The sequence below is a fragment of the Manis pentadactyla genome, chromosome 1 (genome assembly GCF_030020395.1).
Source record: "Manis pentadactyla isolate mManPen7 chromosome 1, mManPen7.hap1, whole genome shotgun sequence".
Classification (NCBI taxonomy): Eukaryota; Metazoa; Chordata; class Mammalia; order Pholidota; family Manidae; genus Manis; species Manis pentadactyla.
This window is the reverse complement of record NC_080019.1, coordinates 7,900,732-7,914,160: the sequence shown is the minus strand read 5'-3', so window position 1 is coordinate 7,914,160 and position 13,429 is coordinate 7,900,732. Positions and strand designations below refer to the sequence as shown.

General features: G+C 40.4%; 1 protein-coding gene across 1 annotated transcript in view; it reads left to right on the top strand.

The window, feature by feature from the left end:
• Positions 1-13,429, top strand: part of ELP3 (elongator acetyltransferase complex subunit 3) — a 79,698-nt gene that overhangs the window by 45,290 nt on the left and 20,979 nt on the right. Inside the window, exons 13-14 of the mRNA XM_036889031.2 lie at positions 1,136-1,363; positions 2,254-2,335. Of these exons, the coding sequence (XP_036744926.1) occupies positions 1,136-1,363; positions 2,254-2,335 (310 nt within the window). The remainder of the gene's footprint in view (positions 1-1,135; positions 1,364-2,253; positions 2,336-13,429) is intronic.

Sequence of the window (13,429 nt, the reverse complement as noted above, 5' to 3'; positions counted from 1 at the left end):
TGGGACCTGCTTATCTCTTTGTGGGCAACTGCTAAATAATTGCTCATTGGTGGGAATCAAATAAGTAGATCGGCCCTTATCAGCATGGGTCCCACAAAACTTTAGCCTAGTGCCTGAAGGCATTCATCGTAATGAATTAACTTCTGTCTTCTTTATCTGTATGTCTAGCTATGTGCCAAATTATCTGTGGGGTTAACTCTCGTGGAATCCCACTTGAGAAAGGCTAGGATAGATGATATCTGCATTGATACTAATTGTTTGATATTTTTCGTATTTGGGACCTGCTGAGGGAAAAAGTAGACCCAAGCATAGTTAATCATTTGCTCAATTCTTGTGCAGCCCAGTTATGTAGCAAACATTATGTTGAGAAGGAATACAAGTATTAGTGGGACTCTTCACCTCACTCTGGACAGTCCACCATTTTCAGAGAGATCTTGGGGTGCCCGTGCCTACAGATGCGTGGGTTCTCTGTACATGTGTATTGTTACATGTTGCTTATATTTATGCGGAGTACAAGGGCCCCTTGGACAGTGAGTTGAAGAGTCAAAAGCCTGTGTAGATTGCTCTCATAAGAGCTTCCCCCAGAGCTGCTCTCCAGGATTGGATTTTCTTAAACATTTAAATCTCAAATCAGGCACAATATTTTAAAGGCCCTGTTGGATGCCATACTTTCTTAAAGTCCCATCAAGGAGCAAGTGACCAGTAACACTTTTTTTCCCCAGTAGAGGAGGTATGGGCTAGCACCTGATGGTTCTGGGGCTCAGGGGTGCTCCCAAGAACTACACATGTGGCATACCATATAATTATACCTTAGAGACTCTTCATGGAATTATCAAAGATTCAAATACATGGAAGCATTTACTGACATAGATCTCTGTAAGAATGTCAAGGTTAATGAAGTTCACATATTTACAAAGTTGTAGAATTGTTTTCCTTTTATGATAGTCCATGAACCAGGCATGAACTCTAATTTAATTAGTGATTTGAAAGTAGACAAGTAAAAAGAAAAGTAATTTGTGATTATTCATTCTTTATACCTAATGGGGAATATTAGCCTAAATAAATACTTAAAATTAGAAAATGAACTTTATTCTCCAATTTAAAAAACTCTTGGTGTGTTTTTTTTATTAAACAGGTTGAATTGGTCAGGAGAGATTATGTTGCAAATGGTGGCTGGGAAACATTCTTGTCATATGAAGACCCAGATCAAGACATTTTGATCGGCCTCCTGCGGCTACGGAAGTGTTCAGAGGAAACCTTCCGTTTTGAATTGGTTGGAGGCGTTTCCATAGTCCGGGAGCTGCATGTGTATGGAAGCGTAGTCCCCGTGAGCAGTCGGGATCCCACTAAATTCCAGCACCAGGTATCCTGTATTCCATTTCTATTTATCTGTAATTAAATTGCCCAAAGGAGGAAAAGAGAAAAGTAATGGGAGGAGGGTGGGGGGCAGAGGGAGAGACGGAGAACGAGAAGCATAGAAATAGAGGAACCAATTTTAATTGTTCAGAGATGTTTTCTCTCCCAATTGCACCCTTTTGGGTGTTGAGGGGGGTGGAAGGAGAGACAAATTGAGCCTCAGTCAAGTGGAATATAATATTGGATTGAACCCTATGAAATTGCAATTTTTGAAAAGTCAAAAATGGCCTAATACCAGCGATTCTGTATCCCACTGTTAGGGGATCGGAGGGGATGATGTGAAAGTACTAAGGAAATCCTAAAGCATTTTGCACATGCGGACTGTGATATGGTACACAGTGGGGCACTCTTCCATTCCCCCCACCCCCACAACCGAAATAGATAAACAACTCACTTTTTTAAATTTCAGGAAAATGGGTTATTGCATATAGCATAAACCCCTAAATTGGTGATTTAAGAATATTGCCTGGTCTCAAATTGGAGGGGTGACTAATAAACACAAGATTAGATGCCCCAGACTTTCATCACCTGGAGATTGCCTAAAACTTGTTTAAAAAGAGACAGAAATTGAGAAGCAATTACCCCCTCACTGTGACTAGATTACATCATCCACAAAATACCTTTTGATGGCTTGTGTTGCAGTTATTCCTCTCTTTACCAGTCTGCTATGGTGTGCTTTTGGCATGTTACCCAGTTTCTCAATCCTTACTTCCATTAATGTTTTTTTGTCACTCTTACTTTTTTAGCAACTACTAAATATTAGCCACCTTGTTTTATGGACGCCTCTTAACAACGTCCTTGGTTCCTATTTCCTAACCGCCTCCCCTGCTCTTTCAGGGCTTTGGCATGCTGCTGATGGAGGAAGCAGAAAGAATAGCCAGAGAAGAACATGGGTCTGGGAAAATTGCTGTTATATCAGGTACCTGGGGTGGGACTGGGGCAAAGGCCATGGTTCATTCACATTTTTAATTTGGCACCACCATTAAAACTGCCTCTCTAGCTGATATTCATGATTATTATGCAGAGCTGAAGAGTGAAAGATTTGTGCTCAAACACAAAGAAAATTCCTATAAGCAGTGTGGTGGAATAGAGCCTTCAAAAACCCTCCCTCTCTGAATGGCAAAACCAATAAATAAGCTGCATCCTGTCTTCCTTGCTGTCTGTCACACTAGTCATCATTGTCTGTCACACTGGTTGTAGTCAGCTCTTCTGTGCTTTGTGCCCAGTTACTCTGTCCAGGAAAATGAAATTTGATGGTAAGGGTTCAAGAAAAATGTAAACCCATGTGGGCATTGTCAATGTTGTGGTTTAGAAAATTAAAGTAGAACCTCAGTTGCCAGTAGAAGATGTTAAAAAGGCAGAGCTCTGTGTTCCTTAACATTGTTCTCCAGGACTTTGCTCCTGGGAAACAGCTTGCCCCTGTTTGGAAGCTTCGATATTACCTTATCTAGGACACCAGATACCTGGGGAAGTGGGCATGGACAGAAAATTCTAGTATGAGTGGAGCGAAAAGTTATGTATACACCCTTTCACTCCTACTCTTTTTATATTATACTTTCAAAAATGGCTGTTCCCACTCAGAAGCTAACATGGTAAAAGCCATTATCGAAATTTAGGCTATTTTTCCTCCAGCATTTGTTTTCCCATTAGAAAACATTCTTTCTTAAAGGCAAATTTTCCTCTAAGAACATAATGTTTTCTGAAAATGAAAGTTGAAATGAGATCTTATTAAAAATCAGTAAGTTGTTGCCAATCAATAAATCAATACCTTTGCCAGGTTTTAATGATTAAAATTATGATACTGACCCAGGCTTACTTAATTATTTAGTCTGAATATGGTTTTTGGCATTAACCCAGACAAATAATAAAGCATTTCTTTTTCTTTTTTTCTTTTTCTTTTCTTACTGATACAGTTGATACACAATAGTTTATTGGTGTCAGGTATACAACATAGTGATTTGACAATTATATATGTTTCTGAATGCCCACCATGTTAAGTGTAGTTACCATCTGTCAGTATACCAAGATATTACAATCTATTGGCTATATTCTTTATGCTGTACTTTCATCCCTGTGACTAATTTATTTTATAACTTGAGGTTTGTACCTCTTTATCCCCTTCACCTATTTCACCCATTCTCCCACCTGCCTGTGATAACCAATAGTCTGTTGTCTGTATTTATGAGTCTACTTCTTTTTTGTTTGTTTTGTATTTTAGATCCCACATATAAATGAAATCATGGTATTTGTCTTTCTCCACCTGGCTTATATTTCACTGAGCATAATACCCTCTAGATCCATCTGTGTTTTTGCAAATAGTAGGATTTCTTTTCTCTTTATGGCCAAATAATATTCCATGTTTATGTGTACCACTTCTTTATCCATACATCTATTGATGGACACTTAGGTTGCTTCCGTATCTTGGCTATTGTAAATAATGTGGTGATAAGCAGAGGGGTGCATAAATCTTTTCGAATCAGGGATTTCATTTTCTTTGGGTAAGTTCCCAAAAGTAGAATTGGGAAAGTTCTATCTTTACTTCTACCTTTAGTGTTTGGAGAAGCCTCCATACTGCTCTCGTAGTGGCTGGATCAGTTTGCCTTCCCACCAACTGGGAACGAGGGTTCCCTTTTCTCCACATCCTCACCAATGCTTACTATTTCTTGTGGGGTTTTTTGATAATAGCCATTCTGACTGGTGGAGGTGACATCTCATTGTGCTTTCGATTTGCATTTCCCTGATGGTAGTGATGTGGAGCATCTTCATATGCCTGTGGGCAGCTGTATGTCATCTTTGGAAAAGTGTGTGTTCAGGTCCTCGGCCCATTTTTTATTTTGGTTACTTGGGGGTTTTTTGGTGCCGAGTTGTATGAGTTCTTTATATATTTTGGATATTAGCCCCTTATCAGATATATCACTTGCAAATATATTCTCCTGCCTTTTCATTTTGTCAGTGATTTTCTTTGCTGTGCAGAAGCTTTTTAGTTTGTTTGTTTTTGCTGTTGTTTCCCTGGCCTGGGGAGCCATAACCAGAAAAAAATTACTTATGTTGATGTTCAAGTGTTGAATGCCTATGTTTTCTTCTAGGAGTTTTATGGTTTCAGGTCTTACAGCTAGGTCTTTAATCATCTTTGAGTTTATTTTTGTGTATGGTGTAAGACAGAGGTCCAGTTTCAGTCTTTTTCATGTAGCTGCCCAGTTTTCCCAACACCATTTATTTGAAGAGACTGTCTTTTTGCACTGTATATTCTTGCCTCCTTTATCATAGATTAACTGACCGTTTAAGTGTGGGTTTATTTCTGGGCTCTCTATTCTGTTCCATTGATCCATGTATCAGTATTTCTGCTAGTACCATACTGTTCTGATTACTGTAGATTTATAGTATAATTTGAAATCAGGGTGTATGATACCTCCAGCTTTGTTCTTCTTTCTCAAAATTGCTTTGACTATTTGGGGGTTTTTGTGGATCCACACAAATTTTAGGATTATTTGCTCCAGCCCTGTAAAAAATGTCATTGTTATGTTGATAGGGATTGCATTAAGCTGTAGATTGCTTTGGCCATTTTAACAGTATTAGTTCTTCCTATCCATGAGCAGGGAATAACTTCCCATTTATTTTTGTTTTCTTCGATTTCTCATAAAGTACTTCTTAACATAGCTAGCTATATATTTTTTTCTATTATCTAAAGGAACTAAATGAGCCTCACCTGATTAGTACTGATACTTGTAATTAAAACTGTTTACCTCCTAACTGTTTTACCTGTGATTGACCAGAAATCATCCTTTCCTCATACCAGGAAGGAGACAGACTGGCTTGGACTCATTCTGCATGTGCATCTGTGGGGGGTTGAGATGACCTAAAATATCAGTGGCCTTTTTTGCCAAGCACTGTCAGTGTTTTCAGTCCAGTATTTCTCAAGTTTGAATGTGCCTGTGAATCACCTGGAGATCTTGTTAAAATGCAGATTCTGACTTATTAGGTCTGGGGTGGGGCCTGGGAGCCTACATTTCTAACCACCTCCCAGTGATACCTATGCCGAACGTCTCCAGACTGCACTTTGAGTAGCAAGGTTTTAGTATGCTCTTCCAAATGTGGTAGTCCTTCCAACTCATTAAGTTAAAGATACTGTCTGACCCTGGCAGTGCCTGCCCCAAAGTCTAATAGTACTCACATGATTCTGTGGTATCTGTGGAAATGAATCAGTTTTAAAACTGAAGAGCATTGGTATTCTATCACTTCCCCACCGTATTTCATTAGCCTTCATGTTCTCTATCTCTTTTTGGAAATGTTACATGCAGAGAGGGCCCCTGACTTGCTTGAGGTCACATTCAGTTGCCCATAAGAGCCTCAGTTTCTGCTTTTTATGAGCAAGGTATGTTTCTAAGTGGAAATCAGCATCTGGCCTCCTCCTAGGTTCTTACTGTAATCTAAATAATAGCTCAATTTCAGATCATCTCCTTGTAGAATTTTTAAAGTAACAGAGGGAGACTTGCTAAAATAACACAGAAGAACTTTTCTCCCCATCAGCTGCTACAGTCGGACTACTAGGTTGTGTACAGGGGTTCCCTTTGACCGGTGGGTTTCTACAGGAGCGGCCTCGGCATGCCTTCTTGGACCTGGCTGAGTTCTTTGAGAAGAAGGAAGCATTACTTCCTGTCACTGTGGCCTCTGAGCCCCACCATTGCTTTCTGCTGAGGAAACCACATAGGGTCTTGACTTTCTGTTTGACTCAAGATCTGGTCACCCTTCAAATGAAAAGCCAAGAACATTTGCTCTATGTATGATGCATTTCATTTCTCCAATTTAGTGATATATTGCTGTTCTATTTAAGTGTCTGAATCAGACACCAAAGATGGCCATTACTCAGAACTTAAAGGAGGGCACATTGAAAGTGTTTAATATTGTAACGTGTTTTTTGTGTTGGTTTTTTTCCTTCCGTGTTCCTGTTGACTTTGGTCTTTCTGATTTGAGTACAGTGGTGTGTGTGTTTTCACTGTGCTGTAAAAAGCCAGTTCTTCTGCAGTTAGAATGAAAATCCTGTGATAGCACCGGTGCTTGTATGCGGCATTCATTCATGACACTTCATTAGGTTGGTATGTGAAAAGAGACACCTGAGGGTGGCAGGTTTGGGGTCCATTCCTGTGTGGCTCCCCTTGTGATCTTGGATAATTTTACTTGATCTCCATGGCTTTTATCTCATTACTAACAAGTGGGTTAGGTTATCTTTTATAGCTCTAACAGTCTACAGTTCTGCCCTTAGTGTCTTCATTTCATCTAGTTCTCAACATGACCAGTTGTGTTTCACTGATGACATTTTAAGTAGATTCCTTTCTGAAACCATATTAGGAGACCCTTTAATTTCATCAGTAATTGATTTCAATCTCATAGGTTGGCTATTTGGTGATAAAAATGGGTAATAAGGCTTCCCATAGGTAGCTAATCCTATCCATGATTTGTGGCTACTTGTTAACTCCAGTCACAACTGGTGGTACTTTGTGATCTAGGTGCCCTACATTTTTTTCTACCTTGTCTTCAATTTGTGAACTCATCCTTGTTCTAGTCGATAGGCTTTTATAAAACTCATTCCCAATGGTGGCTTAGATATTCTGTCCTGGCATAGCTGGTAGCCTGACTGAGGGAGAGACAGATCATTTATCACTGTGGTCACTGTGGCTGTAAGAGTAATGCGTTTGTGTAGAATTTTTTTTAATTAAATTCTGATTCATTATGACTTACCTTCATCTTACTAGCATATTTTCTCTGTTACTTGGATATGTTAGTATTTGATTCTGCCTCTAAGTAATATTAACTACATAATATCTCTGATTTGACTCACTAGTCAAAAGACTTGAGGTATTCCATTTTTCCCTATTAAAAATGAAATTTTTTAAAAATTTTGTTACCTTAATATATTTTGTTGATAGATGGCATATACTGAATCTGTTACAGCTGGTTTATGTTTTTTAAAAGATTAACTTCACATCTACATGAGAAAATTGAAAACTTCCTTGTTTATCCAAGTCAAATGAAACACTTTCATAGAGAGACTTTTAAGGTTATTCATTCTGTTTTTTTTAAGCATATATAATTGTCTTGGAAGTAAACTGTCTTTTAAAGTTAACCATCAACTCCAAATGTGAAAATTAAACAAAATACAAATGTTTTATACTCCGTCAACATCAGAATGACTGAGTGGGTTGAGTACTTGCTGTGTGCAAAGGGCCTGGGGCTGAGAGCAGAGAGAGGAAGGATGAGTTGCTGCCCTGCCTCTGAGGGATGTTCATACTGGACTGGGCAGCAAGCTCAGCCTTTATCCCGTGGATTATCATTAACTGCAGAGTAAGACAAGTTTTTCTCCCTACTTAGACTGTATCTCAACTCAGGATTAATTGCTTCAGAGCAAGAAAATAATCTTTTTCTACATATAAAACTGGGTAAATCAGTAGGATAAGAACAAGCAGTTTATAAAATAATGTGTAAGCAGGGAAATAATAGTTAATTGCTGCTAAATAAGCAATTAATTCGTCCCTGTTAAGTCCAAGTACTTTAGTATCTCTCACCACCTTATTTGTGTAGCTTCTAGCAACACACATTTGTTTAAGATTAACAAATCATATCTACTTAAAGCCATGACTTATCTATGTAGATGATCAGCATTCTGTCCTTTAAAAATGTTAAGATGAAGCAGTTTTTTCTCTTCCCTCTCTTACAGTGTAAAGTGCAAGAGATTATCCTGTAGAACCTAACCATAATATTTGAAATGCCATCACTAAGAATCACCATGGAAACTGGAGATTTCTGATGTCACACTGCCCGTACCATTTCCAAAAGGGCAAATATAACTGTTGATAGCTACTATTTAAAAAGCCACTTAATACCCCCAACAGAATGATTTTTTTTTTCTTTTGGCAATTTTGGCCAGGTATCAGATCCAGTCATGTCATTGTTTCTGTTTGCCAAGCTAATTGCTATGCATCAGGACAAACAGCTATTCCCCAAGCTCCCCGTAGTACCTTCATCATAAGCAGTATTCTATCTGTGTTCTTTCAAGTAGAAAATTAATATGGCCATTGGCCAAGAATCCTACAAGGCTGATAGATCACACAGTGATGGTGAGAAATGAGGAAAATGTCCAAATGGTTGATGACAGGAATCACTGAAATTGGAGACTGATAGCCATTTTGTTTAAGCCTATTAAAAAAATTAAAAAGGCAAAGAGGGGAGGGGGGAGGAGCTTAAATATTGGGTGAGTAAAGGAGTCAGTGTGGGGATGAGATCATTCTAAATCATGATGCTCAGCGTTGTGTGACTCCAAAGCCCCATCTAAAATCCCTGCTAGTGAAAGAAATCTATGTGCCTGTGCCTTATATAGTCTACACTGCCTTCCTGGGGCAGAAACTAACCATCTTATGCCCCAGAACTCCTGATTAATAGCATGATATGTGGGCAGAAAATAACAGTTGTTTTGTTTCATTAAACTACAAAAGGCTGAAATTTACTCACTGGGTCCTAGAAACTGACTGCGACACACCTCCGGCCATTTGAGGTGAAAGTAGTTTCATTCTTTGCATTATAATCTAGTTGAAAAGAAGGAGGCATTTGTAACTAGATCTGTCTGGTAATGGGCTCATAATCCTTACCAAATGCCTAGAAAAGCTTCCTCTCACTTCGGCTTATCCATTTGCTAATGAACACAGGAGGCCTGTTCCGTGCAAACCAGTCCGTGCGGCATGTGCATGAGTTAACATAGGACTTTGCAGAAAGGAACAGAAAAGATTGTTTGCACTTTTATAGTTCCTGTTTCATCCCTTTACAGAATTTATCTTTTAATAAATTATCCCCTAATTAAATGCACCCAAAAGGTTCTGTATGTTCCTCTATTTCTTCTATTTTGGGATTCTAACAATGAATATATAGGTTTCTTTTTTTGGGTCCATATTCCAGTAGGATTTTGTTGTAGTTTGGTATCTTTCTTTTTAAAGACAACAGATACAACATAAAAGACTGATTAGCTGCAAGAACTTTATTAATTTCAGCATCATTATTAGCCTAGCACTGATGACATAGAATACAATTTTGTTAGAAAATGAAGTGGCCGAACATTTACTGGCTAGTGTCTGTGTTGCCACTGGGCTGTGGGGGCTTTGTTGCACAGCCCCTCTCAGGACTCTCCCTCCCGGAATTGGTGTTTATCCATTTGGAGATTAATGCAGTGCTGGTTTATAATACACTGCATACCAAGTGCATTAGACCTACCCTCACTTGGCATCACATGACTATAAATTAATACATAGTGTTCAAATATCCCTGAATAGGCCACTAAGTGTGTTTCCACTGTTTGGATCTTGTGGGCCACCTGCGTATTTGGTGACGTTTTTGAGGCAGAAGCTAGTGATCCCAGTAGGTGGTGGCTTGTTGGCGCATGAGGAACAGCACTTAGCAACTGTAGTTGCTCTTCTCAGAACCATACTGTTGAGTCGTCTTGTGTCTCAGAAACACACACCCTAAAGTCTCGGAGGATGGCCTTGCTAATGTTGATTTACATCCATAGACTCTTTCTCTACATTCTTGTATGGATATTGGGAGTGAAGCTTGTGTGCCTCCGCTTGGGAAGAGGAATGGGTGGGGGTGTTACATCATGTGGTTCCTAGTAATACTCCTGAGTGGTCTGGGAGCTTTGATACAAATGACTGCCTTTACTGTGAAGTTAGAGGGAAGTTTTGTATTGTAAAGTTTCTGAGGAAAGCAGCTTTTTCCAGTGTGTTCTAGCCTGCCCTCCTCACTGCTGTATCACAGAGTCTGTTCTAGAGTTGTTAACTCCTCATCAGTGTAACTTTCATATGATTCATACTGTCCTCTAAGAGTTTGACCATTCACTTTGTCCATTCAGTTTGGTAAAGCTTTCTCTTTTAGATCTATTAGGGGCAGGGTTTGACCAATTCTTCCCCTTTGGGTGAGCAGATAACTAATGCTGGAAAATATTGATGCCACCTTCCTTTGCAGCACCCCAGATACCGGTTTTATAGAGCTTTTTAGTTTGGGCATTTCTAATTCCAACAGGACATACACAGGGAATTGCTTACTCTTTAGTCAGCCTGGCTTAAACTGTTGTCTCTGACCAACAGCTCACATTTCCAAACCACTAACTGGTGCGTTTAGGGTTGTAGATTATGGCCAGAAGATGTTTCCTTATGAATCCCATTATCTAGACCGTGAGCATCCAGTTGTCCAGTCTGTCCACCATTTATGAATGAATCTCTGATGTTTGGTATTCCATTCCAGAAGCCCTAGATCTATGCCCTGTGTGGTCCGTTATCTCTTACTGCAAATCCTACTTGGTGGTTTGGGTTATTGTGTCACATACCACCCCAAAATGTAGTGACTGAAAACAACAACCATTTTATTTGCTCAGGGATTCTGTGGGTTAGGAATTCAGCAGGGCACACAGAGGATGGCTCGTCTCTGTTCCACGATGTCTAGGGTCTTGGCTGGAGTGGCTTACCTAACTGGCTGGCAGCTGGCCAGGGCAGCGTGTCTGGAGTCTCAGTTCTCACTGGTAGCTGGTGCTCAGCTGAGAGTGCCCACATGAGCTCCTTGGTTCTTCTCTACGTGACTTGTACTTCTCATGGCATGAAGGCTGGCTTCTAAGAGGAAGGAAGTAAAGTCCTGGGCTTAAAGTGCCAGAACATTTTCTGTGGAGTATGTATTGCTGTGTCATAAATTACCACAAAACTTGGTAGGTGAACACAAGCAGTTATCTCATGGTTTCTGTAGGTCAGGAATCCAGAAGTCACTTAGCTGGGTGGGTCTGGCTCAGAGTATCTCATAAAGCTGCAGTTAAGGTGTCAGCTGGGACTGTGACCATTACAAGAATCAACTGGGATCGAGGAACCACTTCCCTGTTCACTGTGCAGTTTTTGGCAGGCTTCAGTTCCCTGCAGGCTGTTGGTCTTAGGCCACAGTTCATGCCATGGGAGCCTCTGCCCAGGGGTGCCATCACACTGCAGCTCGATTCCCCAGCAGAGAGATCACAGAGACAGAGCCCCTTTGAGATGGAAGCCATAATCTTTATAACCTAGTCACCGAAGAGTCAGTGAGTCCAGCCCACCCTGAAGGGAAGGGATTTCACAAGACCGGGAACACCAGTGGACAGTGAACTTGCGAGGTCGGCTGCTTTGCCTACTACAGCATGACTTTCACATTCTGTTGCTGCCCAGATTAAAGTCAGAGGAAATAAATTCCACTTCACAAAGAGAGAGGGTCTGATGGCAGCCATCTTTGGATACTAAGTGACAGAATATTTTAAATTAAGTTTTCAGTAACTTGCGATTAATAGGCATCTAGTCCCTTCCCACAGGAAACTTCACTGAGCCTTCTCCCAGGATGGGTACTCCTTGGGGGTACCTGGGCTCAAGAGTTCTTGTCCCAGTCCCAGTACGAGTTTCATGAGCTCATCGTGGCAGCACAGTTACACCTCACGGGCGGAGTTGGGCTGGCCCCACGGGAAGCACCTGCGCCTGACCCTGGGGCACCTCCCTCCTCCATGAAGACATTCCTGGTGCCCCTTACATGCCTATCCAAGTGTCTGATGCCTTGGGTCTATGACACTAGCCTTTTATATCTTCCTTCTGGGTTAGGGAATATGAAAGACCAGCCTTGGGCTGAGGGTACATGGTTTCCTCTTGAGATATCCTGCCCTGACCTATATCCCTTTCCCCCACAAACCCCTGAAGATTGTTAATGTACCTTAAAGTCTTTTTTTCCCTTTTGGGGAGGTAGTAAATTGTATATAACATAAAATTTGCCATTATAGCCATTTTTAAGTATACAATTCAGTGGCATTGTTACATTCCCAGTGTCGTGCAACCATCACCACCATTCCAGAACATTTTCATCCCTCCAGACAGACACTCTGTCCTCATTAAGCAGCGACACCCGATCCCTCCATCTTCTCGTCCCTGGTAACCTCAAATCCACTTTTTCTCCACGAAGTGATCATAACAGTGTTTCCTTTGTGTCTGGCTTACTTCATTTAACACAGTTCATCCATGTTACAACATATATCAGATTTTGCTCTAAGGCTGAATAATGTTCCTGTGTGTGTGTGTCCCCCATCTTCTTTACCCATCCATCCAGTGACGAACAGGTTGATTCCATATCTTGGCTATTGTGAGTAATGCTGTGATAAACATAACGGCATATGTCTCTTCATTATCCTGTTTTCATTTCCTTTGGATATATATCCAGAAGTGCAATTCTGGGTCATGGTAGTCCTGTTAAGTTTTTGTGGAACCTCCATACCGTTCCCCACAGTGGCTGCACCAGTTCACATTCCCACCGACAGGGCACAAGGTTCTCTCTCCTCCTCCTTGGCACTTGGTATCACTTGTTCTCTTGATGACAGCCTTTCCAACAGATGTGAGTAACACCCCACTGTAGATTCATTTGCATATCCCTGATGATTAGTGATACTGAGCACCTCTTCGTGTACCTATTGGCTGTTTAGTTGTCATCTTGGGAAAGATGTCTGTTGAGTTCTCTGCCCATTTTTAATTGGATTTTTCTTACTGGGTTGTGTGAGTTCTTTATGTATTTTGGATATTAACCCCTTATCCAATATGTGGTTTGCAAATATTTTCTCCCATTCTGTAGGTTCCTTTTTCCTTTTATTGATTATTTCTTTTGCTGTACAGAAGCTTTTTAGTTTAACTGTATTTCCACTTGTTGATTTTTACTTTTGTTGCTTGTGCCCTTTAGTTCTTTGTCCGTGGTTTCCTTTAGCTCCTTGAGCATATTTATACAGCTGAGTCTGCCTACTAACCCCATTGTCTAGGCTTCCTTAGGCATAGTTTCTGTCAAATTCTTATATTCTTGTGATTAAGGCTTATTGTCCCATTTTGTGTATGCTTTGCAAGTTTTTGTTGGAAACTACACATTTGAGAAGTACAAAAGTCAGATTCTCCCCTCCTCAGGGATTGCTCTTGATAACTGCAATCATCTGTTTGTATAGTGA